The sequence below is a fragment of the Ambystoma mexicanum genome, chromosome 7p, assembly GCF_040938575.1.
Source record: "Ambystoma mexicanum isolate Mex_15411 chromosome 7p, UKY_AmexF1_1, whole genome shotgun sequence".
Classification (NCBI taxonomy): Eukaryota; Metazoa; Chordata; class Amphibia; order Caudata; family Ambystomatidae; genus Ambystoma; species Ambystoma mexicanum.
Window position 1 is genome coordinate 933,950,862 of NC_090939.1, and position 25,352 is coordinate 933,976,213.

Here is a 25,352-nt window from a genome sequence, read left to right on the forward strand (position 1 = left end):
CAACTGAGACATGGTAATGGATGTGATCCTGTTAGGGGGGATAAGGGGTCCGCCCTGCCTTTGGATAGGAGGTCTACCAGGGAATAAGCCAGAGTCATTCCTGCCCAAGTGGTGGGGTGAGGAAGACTGGTGGGCCCAGTACCTGAGGAAACTATGTGCGCCCTGTATCTAGACCTTGATACCACTTTAAGTCACATAATGCCTCTCGGCACATTTTCTGGCCAGCTTTCTTTTTGGACTTCAAGAACCAGAATGTAGTACACCGAATAAGGAACCCGGTGGTCTAGATTCAACATTGGAAGCACCCACACACAAGAAGACTGGCATCTCACAAACCAACGAAGGCTAACATTAACCATGATGAAAAACAAGAAGACTAGAATATGGAGACTGCACAGAATGCTGTACGTGGCACTGAGGCAGTGCCAAGAGGGATTTTTAATGAATCCCCATGTGATGACCCAGCACTATGATGAAGACTAGATGGATATTGGGCCTCAGCGTCAGGTGAAGAGCAGAACTAATGGAGGGGAGCAGAAGGGAAGGACAACAACAGGAAAATGCAGATATAAAATGCCTGCAGTAGCACAGCAAGTTGAAAGGTGTTCGCGTGAGGCCAGAAATTGTGGATAAAGGCCAGGAGACCAACAGGATGACAGAACGTGGAGCCGAGTGAAAAGGAGTTTTTGTTTTTTCTGGAGGCTATTGTACGTGACGTATTGATTGTGAAAGAGAAAGTGATACCAAGTTTGGAAGAGTAAAGCTGAGAGCAAAGTAATGGGTTTGAGAGTGAATGTAGTAGAAACTTGGAAAGAGGTGCGTGAGAGAGAGAGGGGTGAAGTATGAGGAAAGGAGAGGGGTGTGAAGAGGAGTGGAGCGTAGAGAGGAGACTGGGAATAGATTAGGAGGAAGGACCAGGAGTATGAAGACCCAGAAGAACAACAAATGGGAGCGAGTGCCGGATAGGAACAGCACGGCTGTAGTTGACACAATCTAACATCATTTTAAAGATCTTCTTGAGGACAATGTTGGAATAGGGAACCCTTGGGAAGACCCAGATGGAGGGAGAGTAGGTCTGCCTTTAGGCACTCACCTGAAGGTAGACTAGATTTGATATAGTAGGGTTATCTGTGGTAAGTCTTCAACATCTATGGGGAGCCTGGGCTAGGGTGGAGAAAGCCCATGGGAGGTCAAGAGTTAGAGGATGCCCTTTAGTTTGGCCATTTCCTTGCCCCTGAAAAGTCAAATAAAACCACATATCTCGAGCGACTAAAGACCCTTGAATCTTTCTTTGCAGTCTGAGGATTTGTGAAGCTATCTGCAACAATAACCCAAACTCCTTAGTCCTTTTCTTCTTTTCTTTATCTTTCCACTGTGCACTCTGAAGCAATTATATTCTTGCTTGCATCAGTTGTATAACTCAAGTCAAATAAATATAAAAAAACCCTGGAAGACATCCTTGGTATGACTAAATCAAGGTCGTACTTTAGTTGAAACACATTTTAGGTTTTTTAACAGTTCTGCTTTGAGGAGTTATGGTAACATTAAGTGACAAAAATATAAAACAATTTCAAAGGGATTGTGTCCTTCGACGTATTCCTTAGCTTGATAGATCATCTCCAGCTTGCTGGCCTTGGAATTTTTCTTCCAGTAGAGGGCGCTGCGCCTCGACGTCCCTCGAGCCGATGTCCCTTGACAGCCTCCGTATCAGCGCCAACGTCATCATGCCTATAAACAGACTTGCGCAGCGTCTGTTGCTCAGTTCCGTTTTTGCGCGCTTCGTGGGCCTCGGAAACGCATTGCTCAGTTCGTTAGTTAGATATATTCTTCATTATTCCTCGAGAATACCAACTCTTACTCGATGGCTTCCTCATCCGAACCGACGACTCCACGGTCCGGCTTCAAAAAATGTCGAGACTGTGGAAAGAAAATGTCATTGACAGATCCTCACAGGATCTGTTAATGGTGCCTGGGATCGGAGCACCAATGTTCGGAGTGCGAGGACTGCATGTCCATGACGGCGAAAGCCTTGAAGGAGCGTAAGGGGAAGCTTGAGAGAAGTAAGACAGTTAAAACTCCTTCGAAAGTTTCCTCGGCAGAGTCGTGCCATTCGTCTCCTCGCCGACACAGGAAACATTCTCGTTCTAGTTCTCAAAGCAGTTCCCACCACTCTTCGAGATCCAAGCATTCGAGTAAGAGACGTCAAAGATCCCCTTCCTCGTCTTCTTCTGTTTCCCCGGAAAGAGTCACCTGCCCCACAAAACATAGCTCTCAGGCTGAGTCCGTAAAAGGATGCTTAGCGTCTTCGAGAAAGCGGCCTCGACCCCCTCGAAGACAGCTGAGGGTGATACCCTGGGTGAAAGACCCAAAAAATCGAAACGCCGCGGGTCGTTGCACCCGGCGAAAGAAACTATTCGAGAGCGTCACGAACCCTCGAGCAAAGGCACTGTGCCATCGACGCCATCGTCAAAAGTCCCTTCAACGCATAAATCTGCGTCATCAACGCTATTATCGAATGGCAAGGATTATAGAATTCATGGGTTGGTCTACACCTTCACCTGCATTCCAACAGGATGACTTTACAGACATTTTATTTAAAGGCCCACAGGAGGATCCTGTGGTTCCATTTCACGCTGCATTACAAAGAAAAATATTGGTTAACTGGGAAACTCCTGAGGTTATCCCGGCGGTTAACAAGAAGTTATCAGCCAAATATAGGGTATCTGCTACTGACCCTGAATTTTTGTCTAAACATCCAACTGCAGAGAGTCTGGTTGTTCAAGCAGCAACTGCATCAGGCAGTAGATCAGCATACCCTACTGTTCCACAGGACAGGGATGACAAAAGATACGACTCTATGGTTAAGAAAGTCTTTTCTGCATGTAGCAGGGTGTTGAAATCTATTAACGCTACTTGTACGCTCGCAAGGTTCAGCCACACATTTTAGGAGTGTGCTTCATCAGCGGCTGACTGCCTCCCAGAGGGAGAAGAAAGGGAAGCGTTTCTAAACATCACTAAGGATGGTAAAGACGCAATGTGTGAATCCCTTCAAACTGGCATTGATTCTGCTGACAGTATCAGTAGGGCCATGGCAGCAAGTACTACAACCCGCAGATTTGCGTCTTTGCAAAAGTCTGGGTTTGCTTCAGATGTACAAGCCAGACTTTTAAATATGCCTTTTGACGGCTCTTCTTTGTTTGGTAAGAAGGCGGATGACAGTCCATAAAAGTTAGACATCCAAAGCAGCAGCAAAATCCCTGGGAGCTGCAATTCATCAAACGCCATATCGCCCCTCAGGAACCTCTTGGAGAGGTAAGTCCTTTTGCTTTTATTCTGCATTTGGAAAAGGCAGAGGACAGACAGTCGATTCAAAGAAGTCAAAAAAGATTCACCTGAGGTGGACGGGGTAAAAATACAAAAGCCGCAGCAGCAGGTGCCTCTTTACCCTCGGGATCTGCACCAGCTGCCTCTAAATCACTCTGAGAACTCTCCTCACAAGACACCAGTAGGGGGCAGGCTAACTCAACATCTGATGGAATGGCAGGCTATTACGTCAGATGCTTGGGCATTGGAGACAGTTGGCCAAGGTTACTGCCTGCCTTTTCTACGCATTCCTCAGAGTCATCCACCGGGGAACAGCTCTCTGAAAGTTCCAGATCCGCTCCTCTTGCAGGAAATTGTAGACCTGCTGGAGAAAGGTGCCATAGAACCGGTACCTGTAGCGGAGAGGAACAAGGGCTGGTACTCCCCCCTACTTCCTAATACCGAAGAACGACGGAGGACTGAGACCTACCTTGGACTTACGAGAATTGAACAAGTTCCTCAGGAAGGACAAATTCAAGATGGTAACTCTCTCTCAGATCCTTCATGCCCTCCATCTCCAGGACTAGTTGGTATCTCTGGACCTTCAGGATGCTTATTTCCATGTGCCAATCCATCTCAAACACAGGAAATACCTGAAGTTCGCAATTAGCGGCTCTCATTATCAATTTTGAGTTCTGCCATTTGGGCTGACCTCCGCCCCGAGGCTCTTCACCAAGCTAATGTTGGTAGTGGCTGCAAGTCTAAGGAGGGAAGGGATTCACGTATACCCCTACCTGGACGACTGACTGATCAGAGCTGTATCTCCGGAACAAGCTCAGATCCAGCTAGATTATGTCTGCCACTTCCTTCACAAACTGGGCTTCTCCCTCAATTTAAAGAAGTCACAGATGATACCATCACAGAGACTCCAGTTTGTTGGAGCGGTCCTGGACACTTCCCTGGTAAAAGCCTCGCCACCAGAGGTGAGGGCTCAAGATATTCTGCAGATGGTCACCAAGTTTCAAAATGCCCAACGTCTCCCAGCCTTCGACTTTTTGAGGTTGCTAGGCCTCATGGCATCCTGCATCTTCCTTGTGCCAGAGGCTCGCCTGAGAATGAGATCCCTTCAGTGGGCACTAAGAACTCAGTGGTCGCAATTCTCAGGGAGAATGGTAGATCTCCTTCAGGTTCCGGACAAGGTGGCTTGAGACCTTCATTGGTGGGCCTGTCAGGAGAACATTTTGAAAGAACTGTTTTGGCAACCATGGCCGAAGATAACAGTAGTCACAGATGCCTCACTTACGGGGAGGGGAGCCCATGCCAACGACTTGACCATCAGCGGTCGTTGGTCTCCATCAGAGTCCAGACTATATATCAACCTGTTAGAGCCGAGAGCAATCAGACTAGCGCTGAAGGCTTTTCTGCCATCTGTACAGGGGAAAAATGTCCTGATAATGACGGACAACACAGTGGCCATGCACTACCTCAACAAAAGAGGAGCCGTAGGATCACTGCCTCTGTGCAGAGAGGCGATGCAGCTCTGGTTTTGGGCAATCCAAGAAGGAATCTCTCTATCGGCAGTTCACTTAGCCGGAGAGAGAAACTTGACGGCGGACGCTGTTAGCAGGCAGAGTACAGTCTCCCACGAGTGAGAACTAGCTCAGGAAGTCCTTCAACAGATCTTCACCCTTTGGGGAACCCCTCAAGTGGATCTGTTCGCCACCAGCATCAACAGGAAGTGCGATCAGTTTTGTTCAAGGGAATTTCCCCCGAGAGGAGCTCTAGGGGAAGCGTCCGTAGTGGACTGGGAGTTTCCACTTCTGTACACGTTTCCTCCAGTCCCTGTCATTCCTCAAATGATCAGGAGGTTGAGAAGGTTCCGGAAAGCCATGATCCTAACTGCCCCGGACTGGGCCAGGAGAACGTGGTACCCTGACCTTCTGGACATGTCCATCTGCCCTCCAATTCATCTGCCACTCAAGGAGAATCTTCTCTCGCAGAAGGAAGGTCAGGTTCTCCATACCGACATCAGAACCCTCAACCTTCACGCTTGCTATCTGAAAGGTTGAGATGCAAGGATTGGGACCTCCCATATGACGTCATGGAGGTGTTGCTTTCGGCCAGAAGGCCAGCAACAAAGACTTTATACAGCTGCCGTTGGAACAAATTTTGCAGCTGGTGTAGAGAAAAGAATTTCGATCCCTTTTCATGTGGTACACCAACGGTGTTATCTTTTCTACTCTATTTGGCAAATTCGGGCCTTCAGGTTGGCACTATCAAGGGCTATCTCACAGCGCTATCGATCTTCAAGCGCACTGCAGAGGAACCATCGTATTTCAAATTACCCTTAGTAATACCATTTCTGAAGGGATTAACCAATGTCTATCCTCCAAGACCATTCCAAGTTCCCTTATGGGACTTAAATTTAGTCTTAAATTTCCTGATGGGTACTCCTTTTGGACCACTCCACTCTTGTTTGCTAAGATTTCTCACCCTTAAAACTGTCTTATTAGTGGCATTGACATCTGCTAGGAGGGTGAGCGAATTACAAGCTCTATCTTGTAAACCCCCTCATACAATTTTTCATAAAGACAAAGTTTTCCTACAAGTGAAGCCTAATTTCCTCCCAAAGGTGGTTTCTGAATTCCACATTACTCAGAAGATTACCCTATTTTCATTCTATCCCCCTCCCCATCCGGGGAAAGAGGAAGAAAGGCTACATAGGCTGGACCCAAGGCGGGCTTTGAGCTTTTACATCAGCAGACTTGCTAGGATTAGGCAAGCAGACCCAACTGTTCGTAGGTTACTCAGGGCACAAATTGGGATTACCGATAACAAAACAGACCATTTCCAGATGGATTATTTTGGCCATTCTGGAATGTTACAAACTGGCAGGGAAAGAGCCTCCTCAAAATCTTAGGGCTCATTCAACAAGGGGCATCGCAGCCTCTTTGGCCCTCCAAAGAGGGGTACCGATTCGAGACATATGTGCGGCTGCCACATGGTCGTCTGCACATACCTTCACAAACCTTTACAACCTGGCTTCCTCCTCTAGCCAAGAGACTAGATTTGGCAAAGCTGTGTTGCACTCTGTTCATTATTGAAGGGAAACATGGCAATTTTACTCCCACCTCCAGTTACACACCACTGCTATGGGAGTCTATCAAGATAAGTAATACGTCAGAGGACACAATCCCCTCAAAGAACAAGTTGCTTCTTACCTGGTAACGTTCTTTCGATGGGATGTTCCTTCGACGTACTCCTCATCACCCCACCATCCATCCCCTCAGTAAAACTTCCCTTGTGGTTACAGCTTACGCTCCTTCAGGGTCAATAACCAATTAATGTAAAGCAACTGTTAAACGTCAAAACGGAACTGAGCAACGGACGCTGCGCAAGTCTATTTATATGCATGAGGACGTCGGCGCCGATACAGAGGCTGTCGAGGGACATCGGCTCGAGGGACAACGACGCGCAGCGCCCTCTACTGAAAAAAAATTCCGAGGCCAGCAAGCTGGAGATGATCTATCAAGATAAGGAATACGTCGGAGGAACATCCCATCGAAAGAACGTTACCGGGTAATGTGTAACTTGTCCTGTTATTTGTTCTGAAGGTATTATGACCTACAGAGTCAACAATGTCTAAGTTATTTGCAATACAGACACTTTTTGAATGGAAGATTATCTTGACAGTGATCTGCCTCTTGTACAGAAAGTAGTACTTGGAAACCTTCCTTTGGACAATGTGGTTCAGTATTAGTTATTAGCTACTTCAGTTTCACTGTGGTACGTTTGTGAATTAGGCCTTGAAGGAACCCTGTATCACTGTTTTTGTTCGCTGTATTACGACGTAAAAGCTGACTTGTTCACTTCTGAAAAGTAAACATATTGGAACTATACCAAATGCTTTAAAATGATATATTTGCGCCCAATGATCTCTGTCCGGTACACAGTTATGTATTATGTATATTCGGCCTGAGATATATGCAAGGGAGCTTTCAACCTAACACCTTAGAATAATTCTGAGAAGATTACATCTCTCTTTTATTATTTGTGGTTGTAATCAAGAAATTTTGCACATGTACATTTTTATTGTGTACATTGTATGTTTGTAATGTTTTTAGTATACATATTTTATGGGCAATACATTATGCATTGAGCTAGAATCCATCCATCTACTTATACAAAGATATTACCACCTATGTTTAGAGAAACCACAACAAAGTTAATTTTAGATCATAATCCAACATCCAAACTAAAAATATGAAATCTCCAGTAACTTTCACTTTGTACATCAGAAGGTAATTTCACAACCCCTGAGATGTGGAAACCTGAAATACGATGGCAAATCGTTCTGGGTTTACTTTTTAATGAGCTTTCAGCTGAAATGTGTAGAGGTGGAGCCAAGTACCCCCATCCAAAGCTCCTCCCCCATACTGCCTATATGTTGGGATCCAGAGTGTGAGACACGTGCATTGCCAGTAAAGAAAATCTATATCCAAGAGAATCTTGGAAGTAAGATTCCCATTGAGAAAGCCATACTTGCATACACGACAATATGATGGCCATTTGAATGAAATCCCGCGAGAAGTGTGATAACTGAGCCAAAGGGAAGACTGTTGACGCCATGAAGAGCAGAGCTGACGAACCCAGATGAGATGCAGAGACGAGAGAACATAAGCATTCTATACAAACAAAGGAGAAGGTATTAAAAATGAGCAACATTTCAGGCTCGAAATGAAGATGTTCATGCTACAGAAATAAATAAAGAAGTTAACAAGTCATTTTACAATTGTACAGTCACAGCAACACAAGTAGGCAAAGTATTCTTTAAGGATGGCTATGTAGCAAATAGATTGCGGCAATGCGCCAACGTATAAATATAGGAAATGTAAGGAGTATGGATGATTCCACAACACACTTTAGCAGAGCTGGATTCTGTGAGCAGAAAGACCTTTTCAATGTGTTGCAGTTTGAAATCGAACACTTAACCATGGAGGTGAATCAAAGAAAGGCTTGGTTGGATCAACACCAAAAAGTCAAGGCCACCGTGGGACTGGATGTGCGTGCAAACAATTACAGAACGTGTGAAAAGAATAAACCTTCTGTCGTAAGTGAGGGGCGAGAACATTGAAGCCGTCAGAGGTTCATCAAATAATAGTATTTTAAATGCAGTAAGACTCGGAAACATGGTTTGCAGTCACGTGATCAGATGAAAATAGACACTGTGATGAACTATATCGAAACCAAGAAGATAGAGTATGCTATACACCCTCATATTCTCCAGCACAGAGAACATTTCCAAGGCATAGTTCAAAGCCTTAATTAACTAGTAGACTGAAAGTGTAATAATGGATGCCATGGCTAATTGGTGGGTAGTAGCTATGGTAATGACCAGCCTACCAGCACCTGAGTGCCAGCCTGCGTGCTGCTTGCGTAGGTGGAATATTACAGAGGGGCACAAGGGTGCCAACCAATTATAGAGGGGCACGTAATAGAGAGCCATATAGTTTGCATAACCAATGGGACATTGTGTATTTGATGACGTTCGTAGAAACCTGCACTAGAGGAGGGCTTAGTTGCCCCACCTGATGTCAGAGACCCAATCACCTTCCTTGACCATTATGGAACGTATACCTAAATGTTCTTGTAAGCCTATCACCATTCCAAATAGGTTTTTGTAGTTTGCAACGTAGCTAGACGCCAATGATGACGAATTTTTAGTATATAACCTGATTTTTTGTGTGTTGCATTGAGTGTGAAGATCAAGCAAACACGTTGATGTTCGTTGTAACTCCCTGTTTTAGATAATTGATATTAAAACAGTTGCACTTTGCCAACTTCCTGAGTCAGTTTTGACTATTGATGATTGAGTAATATTCTGTGTTAGGCAGAAAACTGTGCAGTTCCCTTAGGGACCACTGCAAAAAGTTTAAGACTACAGGTGTTAGCAGTAAACCCAATTGGTAGCAGTCTGTACCACCCAGATTTACCTGGTAGCTGTGGCTGAGCAGTCAGACTTCTCTCAAGTAGAGTGCGGCAGTATATAGAGTATACACATTAGGTACAAAAAGACAGTAGCACAAGCAAACACTGACCAGAGCTTTGGTATAAAAGTATATAATTATTTATTTAAAAACACACTTGTAAAAATACACTGGCACTAATATGTCAAGCAAGTTCAAACACAGTCACTAGAAATATATACACCTCCCTGATTAAATTATTCAACAAGTTTAAGTTAAGACACCACTTATTTGCAAAACAGAGGTGAGCGCATAACCTTAGATGGCACTCCAGTTTAAAAAGGGAGGGAAAAGGCAGAGTTTGGAAATATCACAATAGCAACAATTTTAAGAAACCACAGCAAGTCAAGAAAGGCAGTGTCTACTGTAGAGCAAAAAGTTCATAGGCCAGGCCTACTCTGGGAGAGAGCCAGGCGGAATGTGCCCAAGATCACACAGCTGAAGTACACTTTAAAAGTCTTTGCAGATATTTCAAAAAGGAGTTGGATCAGTTCAGAAAAGTTAGTTAACAGGTCCGAGGTCACCCCAGGATAGAGTGTCAAGGATTTACGGGACACCTTGGACAGTCTGTTGCAAGGGAGACCAGGCGGGACACAGTACCTGAAATGGTGAGAAATCTCCAGCGGGGGCAGTTGTTCCTGGCAGCGGGTGCAAGTCGGTGCTTCGTCCAGGGGAAGAAAAGATCTCAACGTGGAGGAAAGCTGGAGGTCGTTGCACTGCCAGGGAAGAAACCAGCCGCAGAGTTTCCCGGTTAAAAGGTACTACCCTTTTATTTGCGGTAGTGGTGAAGCGTGGCTATCCGGCCACCGGGGTGCTTGGCACGGGCGATTCGACCACGAGACGATCCAGGAAGGCGAAAAAGGCGAACTGGTTAACCCCACCAGCTCAAAGGAAGAAGACTCTCCTGGAAGAAGATCTTCTCTGTCTTTGGGAAGTGGAGAGTTCGGTTCAGCAGGGCTCCACCGGTGGTGTCGTCGTTGCAGGTCGGCTCAGCTTCTCCCTCTTCGGATTCTTTAGGTCCTGTGGCGACTTCTGAAGTTCCAGTCCCCAAAGCCCTGCTTTTATGCAGAAAACCTAGCTGTCACTCAAACATGCTTAGTGGTGAGCCGGGCGGCTCACCACTGGGCCAATCACACAAGAGTGCGACTTGAGTTGCCGAGGCAACTCAGTCCAGAGTGCCTATTCCCCCCTCCCACACATCCTGTAGACCCAGACAGAGTGGCACCACTTTTGGAGGCTTCTGTGCAGAAGCCCGCCAAAAGTGGAACAAAGGGCTCGACTTGGGTTGGAGTTACAGAGGCGAACACAAACGCCATTTTAAAACCGAGTCCTGGCAAAAAGGCCCAACCGGGGAATAAATATTAAATAAATAACCCGGCGGTATCTTTAACATTGCACCAAAAAAGTGGTGCGTTTAAAATGAATGGGAAAATCCCATAGGAAATATTCTGGTGGAATATTTTGCGTGGTAACCACTGCCACCAGCCAGAAACTCGACAAGGGGGTCTGGACAGTGCCCCCTTGAGAAACAGACCCAGGGGCAATCGAATTACCCCTACCAGTACTTCCACAATATGATGGTTTGTACTTGTGCTGTTCACAATTTAAGACTAGTAAAGTCAATGGTGACTTTCCATACCCTGGGAGACAGTAGTCAGTTCCAGAGTATGGAGTCTATGTTTGGGGGCCACTATGACACCCCTGTGTTACTGTACTGAGGGTGCTGTGTAACACATTTACCAAAAACACATGAAGCCCTATGGAGTAAAAGACCCCATAGCCCATAAAACGCATTACAAAGTCAAAGGACATTCTCAAATCATGCCTAAGAGTGGGAGAAAAAGAGCCTCCCTCTTAGCAGGAGAAAAAATTAAACCCCTAAAATCCAGCAAAGCTGCTGGGGGACTCATTAGGTTTGGGAAATTAGCCTATACAGAGAATTCTCCCTAAGACTCTGCATCTCCATCTGTCTCTAAGTATTACTACATCGTCTTAAAGGGCTGAGTCGGATGCCCCAGTTCACGTGGTAGCCGACCTGGTGGTTAAAAATCCATCAATCTAGTAAGCTTTGGGGTCCTGGAAATATCGGACATCCTCCGCCATTTAACTGGAAGAGCGTGAGGCTCCCCGCATTTAGCGGCCGTTACTTTCAAAATCTTGCATGTACGGGTGGAACGGGTCCCTCGTTTTCAAGCGGAATCCCTTCCGACATCTACAGGAAGCTGAGCGGACTGAAGGCTAAAGTGGCTAGTTTGAGGAGGAGTCGATCCCAAAGGTTGGAATCAAAAATGCGAATGGTGAGTAGGCTTAGTAAGGTGGGAAATTGAATGAATACCGAGTGGGAAAGAGTGATAAACAAGGACATAGTAACGGAGGGTTGGTTGGGGTATTTTATTATTTATTTAAGACGATGAGTCAGTTTTGATTATTGATATTTGAGTAATGTTATGCATCTCCATCTGTCTCGAAGTATTGCTACCTCCTCTTAAAGGGCTGGGTTGGATGCCCCAGTTCAGATGTATGAACTAATATATAGATTCACAGTGCTATTCTTGATAATTGCTTGTGCTTTTTCTTTGACTATCATATGGCAAATTGATTTTGTGCTTTTCCCTTCCATATTATGGAATTTGTATTTATATCTAAGCACAAGGTTATTATCATACAAAAACATATATCAGGATGAGGTCATTGCCTTTTGCTTTATTTCTATGTACTTCTTTATAGATGACAAGCTATTACCCATTCCTTCCTAATTTGATAGTCCTGCTTTTTATAGTTTCAAGTTATGCATTTCCCTCATTGCATATACAGGGAACTCGATGGTGCAGGTTATCCGTGGTAGGTATGGTTCCCACTTGGGGACCTATTGTTATTGCCTCCCTCTACTATCACATGTCATTCTTAGAGTTAGCAATGTATTGATCGTTACTACATACCCAGCAATTATGGGCCGCCGCACATCGTCACATGGGGTTTGAGGGGGGGGGGCAACACTGGTCCAGCCCCTGTGGAACAACATGCATCTCCCTGAGTTACTCAAAATATGACCATTTCAAAAGTTGGAAGGAATGTGGGTGCAGGTCCTGGCGATGTGGTGTGGGAAGGACAGCTCCTCCCGTTTGGCTCGATGCGAGACACTTTGGGGATAGCGAGTCGCGGACAGTGCAGACACCTGCAACTCACCCGCACCATTTGCTCACAGTTCCTCTCCTTGGCAGAGGTCCCAAAATGTTCACCCCTAGAAGCCAATCCTTTTCTTGACAGCATTGTCACTAAGGTCATCTCGACCCTGTATCAGGTACTGATGACGGCATTTGGGGCCCAGGAGTTGTCCCAGCTCAAAGATAGTTGGGAAGGGGATGTTGGACCGTTAGACCCAGAGGAGTGAGTAGAGACGAACATGTTCCCACAGGAGATTGGAACAGCTGGCAGGCTCTGCCTGATCCAATATAAAATATTGCATTGGGTATATTACTCAGGATCGGCAATGGCCCAATGTGGTATAGTAGACAGAGACACTTGCCTGAGGTGTGGGAGAGCAGCGGTGGGCACTTTCTTCCATACATTGTAGGAATGTGAACACATCCAGGATTTCTGGGGGAAATGTATCTGCAGGTTAACCTCACCGCTGGGATCTCAGGTTCCCTGCGATCCAAAGCTGGCATTGCTGGGGATATGGGGCGAGGTGGGGTTCACTAAGCAGGAAACAATGTTTCTGTCTGTAACACTGGAGACCACCCACGGCTCAGTCACTGGTCCGCTGAGGTTGACCGGTGTGTGTCCTTGAGAGGCGTGTGTATAATGGTACGGGCTGTCCCCAGAAATGTCAGAAGGTATGGGGCTGGTGGTTGGGGGAGTGTTAAGGGTACAGCCTTGTTATTATTGGCTTTTACCCTTAACACTCCAACCACCAATGTAATATTGATTTGTCACTCAGGGGGACATCTCTCTGCCGCTGGAAATCCATTTTCAATGTTATCCTTCTGATGCTGTACAACCAAGCTATGGCGTATGTTTGTTTGTTTGTTATGCTATTGTTTTTGCTAAAAACAATAAAAAGTAATATTTACAAAAACTATGTATTGATTGCCTAACCAGTAACCCATGCTGACATTTGGAAATGCTAACCCTTGTTCTGAACATAACTGCAGGAGTAACTAGCCGATGTAATGGGCTAAGCAATCATCCAAGGAATGGTAGTTTATTCCCTTTACCTTCCATAACACAGGAAGTAGCAGTTGTGACTATGAGATAACATACCAATGAGTCGCCTGTTGATATTGGGGACTTGTAGTCTTGCACACAATCACTTTATATGGCTGTAGTTCCAGCAAATAAAGTTATGATACGTTTGGAACTTTGGAAAGTGATACTATGTAGCTTATTCATATGACAGTTTTACATAAATATGATACAAGTTCTGCTATGGAATCGACTCTTTCCGTTGACATGCTCAATCTCTTTTGAGTATTGTTAAATTAAATACTTAAAAGCTGCAGGTTAGCTTGATGGTCCCAGATCCTTCTCTGGTGGTCAGTCGGCTTGTTGCTGCCGCTGCAACGAGGAAGTTCTCCTCGGATGTTCGATGCGTCCTTCCCAAAGGGCCATCGGAGAGCCTCTCAAGCCTGCCTCTCTTCCACCTCCTTGTTCCTTTCGGGTCTCTTGTACATCCGGTTACCTTATTTGGGACTTAGGTACGCCACCAGCGCTTCCTGGGACTGGGGCGCATCTCTCATATTCTGCAGGCTTCTCTCCTTTGCTTCTCCAGGATTGCAGCGTCTCTGCACTCTACTGGTCTGCTCAGCTCTCTTCTTGTTTTGTGTGCACTCCAGCTGGACCCACAGAGAACTCCCTTGCGCATCACCAGCGTTCTCTGCTCTCCAGGAACCCGGGTCAGTCTTCAGGATTTGAAACTCCAGCTCTATATGGTTTCCACACCTGCTGCCTCTCCTGGCTGGGCTTTACAAAGTCTTCTGTCCTTTTTCTCTTGATGTTGCCCGTGTCGCACTGGCGCATTATCAAATTCCTTTGTTGGTCTTAATGGATTGATCTGCATGCATTCTTGGGCCACCTGGTACTAGTACTAGCACAGTTAGTAATCTTCATGTCTTCTGTGCTCTTCTTCATCCTGGTACTTTCTGTTGGGGCTGTTTCCTCCTACTCTACAGAAATGCACAGGGTACTCTCAAGGAAGTTGTTTGACATGCAGGAGTGGGTTAAGGAAGGTTGGGGTGGGACCTTGGTGAACGGGCTGTACCCTAGGTGATCCTCCTTATCCCCACAGGGGGAGTCCATCACCATGAGGCCCTCCCACATTAAACCACCACTTGGGGGGGGGGGCCTTTTGGGTAGCGGCTGCACCTCCCTAGCATCGTGGGAAAGGTCTCCCTCGTGGGGAAAAGTGGCGATGCCTTGCAAATCGTCACATCGGGAACACTGCAGAGTGGTCCTGACAGGTATATAGGGCCCTCAACCTGCAATAATTCATCTGCCCCTATTTAATTCAGCTTCAACATTTACGATTCACAATCAATACCCTATTCTAAATCTGCAACAAAAATACAGACTTGGACTGGCACCTCATGGATACCTTCTCTGTCCGAGACCAGAATACATTTGATCAGGCTACAGCATATATCGAACCGGCCAAACCAACTCCTATTCATTATTACCAGTATTTTGTCAGATCTGTTCCAGAGAAGAAATGATAAACCATTGCCAAATCACCTCAATAAAACAGCCCAACATGATAACTAATTCAACCTACCCAACGGAAAATGTCCATCCCATGGTAGCATAGTTACATAACACAATTGCATCCTCTGCAAAATTGCATCCCTTACAGGACCCCCCACACCTTGCCCTTAACATCGGAACCATCATCCCTCTTCCTGCTCTTCTCTTCCTTCTCTCCACTCTCCCACCTAGAATTCATCAATCTACTTTCACTTAGCCGAGCATCAGGATCCCTTGGAGACCTTTGCCCTCCTGCTTTACAGAAATCCTAACTACCACCTGTACTGGCGACTTCGCAAGATCTACCGTCAACGCATCAGTCACACCCAGCTCCTTCCCTGAAGAATTCAAAACCTCCAACATTAAGCCCCTGCACAAAAATACCTCCCTCGACCCTCTTATCCCAACAAACTACAGACCCATCTCATAGTACCGGTATATAGCTAAAATAACCGACCGAGTGGCATACTCGCAACTATGCCTCTTCCCAGAAGCCAACCAGATCCGTGACCCTACCCAATCATGTTTCACAAACAGTCACGAGGAAGTGAATCCTGCCTAATCTCCATATGAGATTACCTTAAAATTCACAGTGACTCAGGAGTCTGTGCCGTCCTAATCCTGCTTGACCTCTCTGCACCATTCGATACCTTTAGCCACTCCTTCTTAACTTACATATTTCACATTCTGGGCATCAGGGACTCAGCCCTGATTTGGATATCCTCCTTTCTCTATTCATGCCTCCATTGTCCTCTGCTCCCTGCCCTGTCGCCCAGAGTGCTGTAAGGTACCTCTCTCTACCCCCTCTTCTCCCTCAACCTCTACCTGAGACCCCTCCCAGCACTCATTCGATCCCATGGTCTGTCGTGCTATAATTACGCAGACGACACCAAAATCACCTTTAAGAGCCGCACTTCTACCTCTCCTGATGCAACATGTCTCTCAGAAATCGAACCCTGGATGATGGCCAATCATCTCCTACTCAATCCTGGCAGAACCGACATGCTCTGGGGGAAGACCGCCCTCAACCCACCCCTTGGCCACCCACCCTTGGCACACCTCCTCCAACACAGTAAAATACTTTGGAAGGACTATGGACGCAGACCTGATGCTATTGCATCGCCTCAACTCCGTGATAAAATGCTGTTACCTACACATTTGCACCCTCTGTTGCCTTTTTCCTTACCTGACCTTCTCACATAGAGTCTCTGCGATAGTTGCTGTCATCCTTTCTCGCCTATACTATGCTGATGCCCTTGCAGCATAGATAAGAAAGCTCCAATGAGTACTAAACACTGCCACGAAGCTCCTCCCAGCCTTAGGCACCAGAGAACACATTACCCCCACCCTCTGCATCACCCATCGAGCTCTTTAAAGCCAAGGATCAGAATACCTGCACCATAAATGTACATGCTACAAGCTGTGACAAATCACTGGATTCAATCACTTCTCCAAATGTGGGGGAGCCTATCCCTGTGAGGCTAGGGAGGTGAGCCTGCTGCACGATACCCTCACTAGCAGTAGAGGCAAGCTGGACATCACCGGGAGAGACAATCCCCCCCCACCTCCCTTGGGGTTAAGGACTCCCTTTCCTGTGAGGAACTCCTTACCCATTCCCATGTTAAACCAGTATTGATAGAAAATACTGTAAGAAAACCTAAAGAATCAGTGGAGGTTTGTCATTGTAATATTGAACCCTTGAGAAAATCTGAAGAAAGTTACCTATGTGGTAATGAGATGAAGAAAAACCACAAGAGTAATATTGAGTGCAAATAGAACACAGAAGAAGGACTTCAATGCTACGCCGGGGAGGTCCCAGCGTAGCATCCTAAAACTGGAAGGAGAAGACACACGAGAGAGAGAAGCCTGGGCATTTCAAATCAGCTGTTGCTGTAGAGCTGTAGAGCAGGGGGAAGCATGGCTTCCAAAGCTAGAAGGAAGCTTGCGTATGCCGGACTGGCCCTCAAAGAGGTCCAGTCTGTAAGGAGCCAAAGGGCTGGAACGAGGTCCCAGGAGGGACCTGCTGAGAAGTGGTGTCGTATCCAAGGATACAAGGGAGTATCACAAGGATGCCGAGACCACTTACCTAAGGGCACTACCGAGTGTGCCGGGAGAAGAGAAAGCAGCAAACCCATAAACTGTCCCGACGAGAAGAGAAATGCGCCCCCGCGCAAGCTGCAGACGCAGTGAAGCGATCCCTGCATCAGAAAGGTAATTAGCAGACCGGGAGATCTGGGGAGGGCACTTTATATAATGATTGGGATACTCATACTTGTCCCAGTGAAACAAGAGTGGTGAAGTACTGAGAATCAGTACGGGACTACTTATACTCATCCCAGTGAGACACCAGTCTGGCAAAAGTGTGTGAATCATGACTGGACTATTCATACTCTTGCCAGCGAGACACCAGCATGATGAAAAAGTGAGAACCATTATTGGTCAACTTATATCAGTCATAGTAAGAAAAAAGCATGGAAGACGAGTTGGAATTTTTATAGGCTCCCTCATACGTGTCCTAGTGACACACAAGCATCGAGGAAGATTGAGAATCACTACGGGACTACTTGTAATCGTTCCGGTGAGCAGCAAGCCTGGAAGGGAACTGAGAATCATTACAGGACTAGTCATACTCTTCCCAGTAAAAAAACAAGTGTGGAAGAAAAGTGAGAATCTTTACTTGGTTACTCAGATTTGTCCCAGTGAAAAACAAGTATGGAACAAGAGTGCAAATCATTACGGGACTACTCGTGCTCGTCCCAGTGAAGCACAAGTATGGTAAAAGAGTGAGACTCATCACTGGGCTACACAGAATCGTCCCAGTGAGAAACAAGGCTTAGAGAAGTGTGAGAATTGCTATTGGAACGTTCCTACTGAAACCAGTAAAGAACAATTATTGGAAATACCTAAGAAGAGTGAAAATGACAAGGGTTAAGAGTGTTGGTTGTACTAATCACGACAACGATTGGACATTGAGTCGAAAAATACTTTAAGGTTTGTATAATAAGGGAAGAACAAGAGAACAACCAAAGAAGGGAGTAAACAAAACTACCACAATCACAAGAGTACAAAATGAGAGAGGGAGAGAAGTGGAAAAGCCCTATATTTGAACTGTACAACTTGGTGAAAGTAGTGACATAGAGCTACCTAATAATGCTTCATTAATGCGAACTTGCTGAGAAAACAGCTCACAGAAAAACAGTCATTCTACTGTACCTTAGTTATTCCTGATAGTGACTAGTTTTTGGACGGAGGACTGATTCCTCTTTTTGGACATTCACCTTACAACTGATGAGCACCCTAGTTAGTTTGGTTAGGTAGGGAAACCCACAGCATAAGGAAAGTCAGGCATGTGTTAATTTCCATTGAATAAACAATTACTCAAAAATGGAAGTTCAGAGTCAGTCTCCTTCTGACTTATTACAAAGCCTAACAGAAACAGAAACCTCAGATCAGGCTCAGCACTTCTTCTCATTGCAGTAACAAAATCTACTCATATGGGGGGCTCCTCCTTCTCAGTCCAAGCTCCCACCATCTGGAACTTTTCCCCTCCATTATCTATCCGCCACATGGACTACCACCTTGCCTTGAGGAAGGATCTCAAAACCTGGCTCTTCCCTGCAGCACCCTACAGATTTAGCCGGGATCGTTCTTTTCTGCGAACTATCGTTCACCCCTCTCAGGGAATTCGGGAGCAATTGAGAAGCCTATAGGTGGGACATACCACTACCTAATCCAAGCCTATATGATACGCTCTACATGACTAAACCTACCCATGCCTTAGTCTTTTATCACGAGACGCTCATGCACTGCATCACAGGAATTACAGCTGTGTCCTTCCAGGGGTTCGCGCCTCACATCCGCGTACATCTGCGATAAACACTGCCTGGCTACATCCACTCTAAACATACATCACCCACGCCCGAGTGGCACCGCCAATAGAATACAGCCCAGTACCACGCAATATTAAGTCCAGCCTTTTACATAGCTTGACTCTTACTATAATAATAATAATTATTATTTAACATTTATATAGCTTATTATTACCCACGGTGTGTGGTGCTCATTTATCGACCTCGGAAGGATGAAATGCTGAGTTTGGCCTTTGCGGAATTAGAACTTGCGTCAGCAGGCGCTGCATAGATGTCAAAGCGAGCGCTCTACTCGCTGTGCTATGATTCTTGTGACTCCTTCGATAAGTTCTAAGCACCCGTCCCCTCTTCTTTACAGGCTGCTGTTAGGGAAGTAGCCTCTCCCTTCCCACCTACCTTTGTAATTGCCTATAAATGCGCACACACATCTACAGCTCCATTTATCACTTCTCAATCCTCTGACTGTCGTATTCCAAAGGCCATACCAATGGCAGCCATTGTACAAATACCAAATAATATAACTCGGGAACTGTAAATCCGTAAGATATCCCACAAAGCATTATCTTCTAGAAATCGCGACTTGCAGCTTGTTGGTGAAAGATATAGCACTGACTAGAAAATACGCTGACTACATGTCTGAATTCAGGCCCTATTTGGTTTTGTGTTGCAGTGACCCTATAGCCACTGGATAGCTTTAAGAATTGGCTGTAAATGTGTTAGAGGCAAAGCACTCTAGACTTGCCCTTAAAGTACAGCATCATAAATACATCCAGATTGTATTGTTCACAGTATGTATTTTGTTCATGACAGGAGAGATCTGTAGGAATCCCTTAAAACTAGAAGTTTTTTTGCAATTCTTAAAGCACCAATTTAATGAACAATGTCATGCATTAGATAATAGTAAATATATTAGTTACAATCATCTGACACTGTTTTGCAGCAGAAATGAACCAAATGTGTTATTGAAATGTAATATTTAAATGACTCTAACATTAGCTTTGCTTGTGCTCTCATAATACATCTCTTGAAACTGCACACTGTTTTGCAGGTTGCTCTAGAGAAACATTCTGGAAAAACAAAAGTCTGCAAACGGTGAGTAAAATGATCATCTTATTTTTAATATTCCATTTCTTGTTGCTAGCAGGGCCTTTTAAAATATAACTTTAAAATGACTATCATATTTTAAAGTTGGTGTTGTGTGTAATAGTTGTAATACAAATACAGGCTATGTGCACGTTGAAGCAAGAATCTGAGCCTCTATGTGCCCCACGGCGGACATCAGGGCGGCGTCCCGTTTATATAGAGGCGCAGCGCCCTGTGAACTTAGTTCGTTTTTTCACTGTCATTCCACTGCCTTCTTGGTAATGTTCCTGATTAGTCTGATGAAGCAATACATTGTCTGGCGACTGGTTTTGAAGCTTTTGCAGGCCCTGCCAAAATTCCAGATTTCTCGAGCCGGCTTTGTCTCAGCAGATGTTGTCAGATTCCGTATTAACAATCTGAATTTCAAACTCGTCAATCCCACTTCCCTCCTCTGACTCCTCACCTGATGAGCTTGAGTTTGTAGAGTATTGCTGAGCCTCACGATAATGGTAGCCGGCGGAGGCGGTATCCCAACCGCGGTGGGAAGCCACAGCGGTCGCTAGTGAACAGCGGCCTCTGCGGCCCCTTCACCGCAGGCGTGTGAAAGTAGGGGAAAAAGCCAAAGGTGTACAAAAACCCCTCTTGATGGTCCAAGTAATAGGCAGCGGAGGTGAAGTCGTAATCCAGGAAGCGCCGGAAGCTTGTGGTCCAATGAAGGAGGATCGCGGAAAGCAGCGGAGTCCAGAAGGGACCCAGAGAGCCGTAGCCGGGAAACAAGCGGAGAGGAAATGAGCGAGGAAGGGGAAAAATGGAGGAATAGTGGAGGCAGGGAAAATGGGAAACGACAGGGGTCGTAATGAGCAGGGAGATCAGTAAGAAAACACAACACAGCGTATAGCAACCAAGAGCGAGAAAACACACAGTTGCAACGCGCAGTTTGCCAGGAAGACGCGGAGTAAGTCTTCCGGCAATGGCTACGTCACAACGTAGAGAAACGTGCAAAGACTAGACCATTACCAGAGAAAGAGAAAAAGCCTGTGTATTCTCTAATGTCCACTCCATCGGAACCGCCGCCACAATCTCCATGCGGGGGATCGCATGACAGATGTCTCTGGCATCTCAGCAGGTGTAATCTGCAAAAGGCATTGCTTAATAGCAAGTTGTTTCTCCTTTTGTAGTTTTCTCCTGTTCTCCTCGGATTTTGCTCTCTGACACTTCCTGGTATCTATCACACTTTTCAGGGTTTAGCCTTTTTTTTTTATAGATATCCATGCATTTATGCTCCATCAACAACACTGCTATTCACAGTTGATCCTCCTCTGGGTTTTCCTGGTGGGGGTTACTGGCTCAGTTTGGTAACCTTGTGCTCCTGCAGCTTCAATTTGCTTTGCTTCGGCTTTAAAATGTCCAGTGGTCATTTTGTGGCCAGGTGGAAGTCCTGTGCTTGGCCTACTTTCTCTCGCTGCAGGACTCTGGTCGTCCAGAGTTCTCCATTGTAATGTATCTCGATACAGCTTCATGCCCAAACTGGTGAACAGGCCCAAAGGGTGTCATCTCAGCTAAACTAATGTCATAAGTGGTGTGGCTGGGGTGAACATTGGCAATTAATTGTGTCACACAGGTGTTTCCATAATACTGTGTTTGGCTCTCCAACGTGAGGGTCGAAGGGTGCTATCATTGGCTTCATAAAGAACTGGGGAAGAAGACTGGGGTGGGCGGGGATATTGTTTGGGACTATTTATTGAAGGCAGGTGCCATAAATTAATTTGAGAGACTTTGTATCTGACATCAGCAATATTACTTCTGGAGTCTGGACCTCACTACTTTTTTAATGTTTGAATATTGTTGCAAGTTTTGCTACTCAAGAAGAGTCAAGGCAGTTTCAAATGTTTGGGAAAGAGTCACATGCCTCAAGCTCGACCTTGTGTAGAATGCATCCATTAACAAATTTCATTTGTCTACTCGTTTTGGCAATAAAATTGTTTTTTTCCTGGAGCAGTATGGCCTGCCATTTAAACGGCCCGGTCATATGGGGGCTACTTAAGGAGCAGATTTTTGATGGCCATCTGCATTTCAAAGACCAGCCCAATACAGTGGTAAAACGAGCACTACCATGAATGTTGCATAAAGTGTATGTTCATTTCTATGGCCTATGATAGGACTTTGATATTTTATTTCTATCGCGCTCGTACACAAGTGTTTCAGAGCGCGGCAAGGGAGGGGAACAGAGGAGAACAAAACAGCGATCTTACTAGGCCCACTGACATTGAGAACACGCAAGTACATGGGGGAGGGGAAAAGTGCATGCAAGGAGGGAGAAGTGGAAAGTGCGAAGCAGAGGAGAAACAGATAAATAACAATAAATAAATAATAAAGGCAACAAACAGTGGTAATGCTGCCAGCAATTTGCAAGTGCTAGGTTTAAGGCAGCAGACAGGGTAGGTCTGATAAGTGCAGGAAGAAAAGTGGGGGGGCTGTATGGGTACAGATACAGACCCCAGTGCAAGGGGTGGCCCGGAGGCAGTGCGGAAGGGTGGCAGGGTGAGCAGGTACCTGGGCCCGAAGGACAGAGGGTGGCCAAGTGCACAGTGCCAAGAGAGAACAGATCAGCAGGGGACAGGGGGAGCGAAGGCAGAAGAAAAGAGGAAGGTCTTGAGGTGCTTCCGGGAACCAGAGATGGTTCTCCTCAAGTTATAGAGTGGCAGGGAGGCTGTTCCAGAGGGAGGCCCCAGCCGAAGACAGAGATCTACCCCCAGCTTGTTTCTTTGAAAAACGACTGACCCCGAGGGAGTTGGAGGTAGAGGAGCGAAGAGCTCGAGAGGGGAGGTATTTGCGGAGGGATAGCTGAAGGTATTTTGGACCCAGGCCCCAGACTTATTTTTATCAGCAGTGGTCCAATCCCATATTTCACACTGTAACCTTGTTTCTAATGGATGTTTCTTGCCATAGATTCCTCATCTGTGATATCCATATCCTAGAGCAGCTCTTCACTGGAAACATTTGTGCCACCGGGCAGTGCTGCGCAGCTCATTATCTGGTATGTCTGACGCCTTTACGCGCCCTGTGCCGAAATTGACATCTAGGCCAGTATAAGCAGCTGCATCCCACCCCATGACCTCAATTCCTTTTTTCCGTGAACTCGATTTGCTTATCGGAACTTACTTATCAAGCTTTTGTATTGAAATTCACCATGCTGACTCATTCGAAGGCCTCTGGGTTTGTTGGGGTGATTGATAAAGGTTTCACTAGGACAGAAGGGTTCGCGATGCGCGCAGTATATTAGTAACTGGGGTGGCGGCGACATTAGCACAATGTTGCGATTTAGTATGTATGCAGTGTAGTTGATGAGAATGGAATGTGTGTTACTATTAGCGTTACTTTGTGTGTAGTTGATACATTTTAGATTTGCACACGTGTAGCAACATGACAAGTCTGCTAATGCAATATGAACACAATGTAGTCACACAGTGTGCCACATAGTATCTAAAGATGGGAAGTGAAGAGCTTCATGTGTGCATGTGAGAAAGGAGAGCAGCCACTGTGAGGAGGGTATGCAGGAGCCTTGAACATACCTGCACAGACATACATTCACGGGGGGTCTTCAGGGAAATGTGTTTGGAATATTTGGGAAACAAGGGGTACATGGCAAATGCATGAATCTGTATACCTCAGGTCCCTCATAGTTTCTGTAGGCTGCAGAAACCTGGGGTGGCAAGATAAACTCTGTGCAACCTGGGAAACTGGCTGATCAAAGTTGAAGGCTGGGGAAGGCAGCTAACTACATTCGGGCAGCTGCGATAACATCAAATGGTGAGTTGCGGCCAGACAAGGGTTTTACGACTTGGTGCTATTGGGGAGAGGAGATGTAATATTTTAAGTATATGGGAGTCTGTTATTCAGTGTTCAAGGAGGTCCGGCCACCTGGTAGGGTCAGGTAATAAACCTGGGGCAAGGGGTGCTTATGGGCAGAGTGGACAAATGGTTTATGGGTTTTGATCAGGGTCCTAGGAATTACCAGGATGTGGCCAGAGGCCATGTGTGCCTAAATGGTAGTCTTTAGAGATTAGCGTGAAATGAGGATGACGGCAGGTCTGGGCAGATACGATGCTTATCGTCATTTCAAAGGAAACTTGTTTTTTTCCCTCCATCCTCATATTTTGTAAGTATCATTGGTAAAGCCATGTGCATCACGACTGAGGTTAGAGGTGTTCGACCAGATGGAATCTGGAATAAATTAGGATTGTTGTGCGTGAATATGTAACCATGTGATGATATGACATACTACAGAAGGCTCCCGATAAGGGGTGTGCTGTAAATGAGTTAATGTACATTTATGTCAAAAGGGGCTGGTGATTAAATGATTGTATCCAATGAGAACATGGGAACTGAGGGGGGGGTTAGATTTCTTTGTATAGGGTTGACCAATCATGTTTGGGGGATGACTTTGTAACAAGATATGTGGGAGTGTGCTAACTGTTGCAAAATGTATATAATGTGAAACATTTGTGTGGTTCGAAGAGAATCTGGCTAGGACGGTCTCTAAAGAGCCGCCTAGCTCCTCCTGGCCGTTTGTACAATAAACCTGCTTTACTGACAAATGTGCACTTGCTTCTTAAGAGGTGAGCCTGTGGGGTAAGGAGATCAGAGGTCAACCCACACAGGTTCACGCCATGCACAGACTGGGGTAGGCACATGTCTTTCTCCGATCTGCACCGTATCTGTTTGTGCTGCCTGGATGAAGATCACAACACCCAGGATTGCTAGTCGTGTCAGTCGATGCACCCAATGGCCCTTAGGGAGCAGGCAGCAAAATTATTAATTTTCATCCACAAGAAGGGTGAGGTTCTGTAGTCTGTCGAGGTCGCACGGTGCAGATCATTGTACTCAAGATCGAAATGCTCCATCTGGAGATGGAGAAGAAACTCCTGTAAGAGGTCTCGCTCCCCGAGTGAGTCCCCTCACCAGGCACTCTTCCCTCTTCAAAGAAAAAGACCCACCACTCCAAGACTTCCCGGAGCAGTCAGCCCAGGTACTCCGCCTAACTCCATGAAGGGGGGATGGGTAAGTTTTCACCTGAAGATTGGTATTGGTAATGTTTATTTGTAAAGCGCCTATACACAAGGCAAGTGTTTCAAAGCGCTTAAGGAGGGAGGGAACAAGGGGAGAAAACAGTCATTCAGAGCCCTTGAATTTCTGAACAATATAAGTCTGCACAGGCAGAGTAAGTGCATATAATACAATTAACAGTGTAGATAACAGCAAATAGGTCTGACGATTCTGCAGTTTTTCCAAGTGCATTGAGGCGCCACCATGCAAGAAGGGGAGACGGGGA

General features: G+C 45.8%; 1 protein-coding gene across 9 annotated transcripts in view; it reads left to right on the forward strand.

The window, feature by feature from the left end:
- Positions 1-25,352, forward strand: part of SENP7 (SUMO specific peptidase 7) — a 1,759,378-nt gene that overhangs the window by 1,479,954 nt on the left and 254,072 nt on the right. For all 9 annotated transcript variants that reach the window (XM_069637251.1, XM_069637256.1, XM_069637257.1 and 6 more), the window contains one exon: positions 19,986-20,029. In XM_069637251.1, coding sequence (XP_069493352.1) covers positions 19,986-20,029 — 44 coding nt within the window. The remainder of the gene's footprint in view (positions 1-19,985; positions 20,030-25,352) is intronic.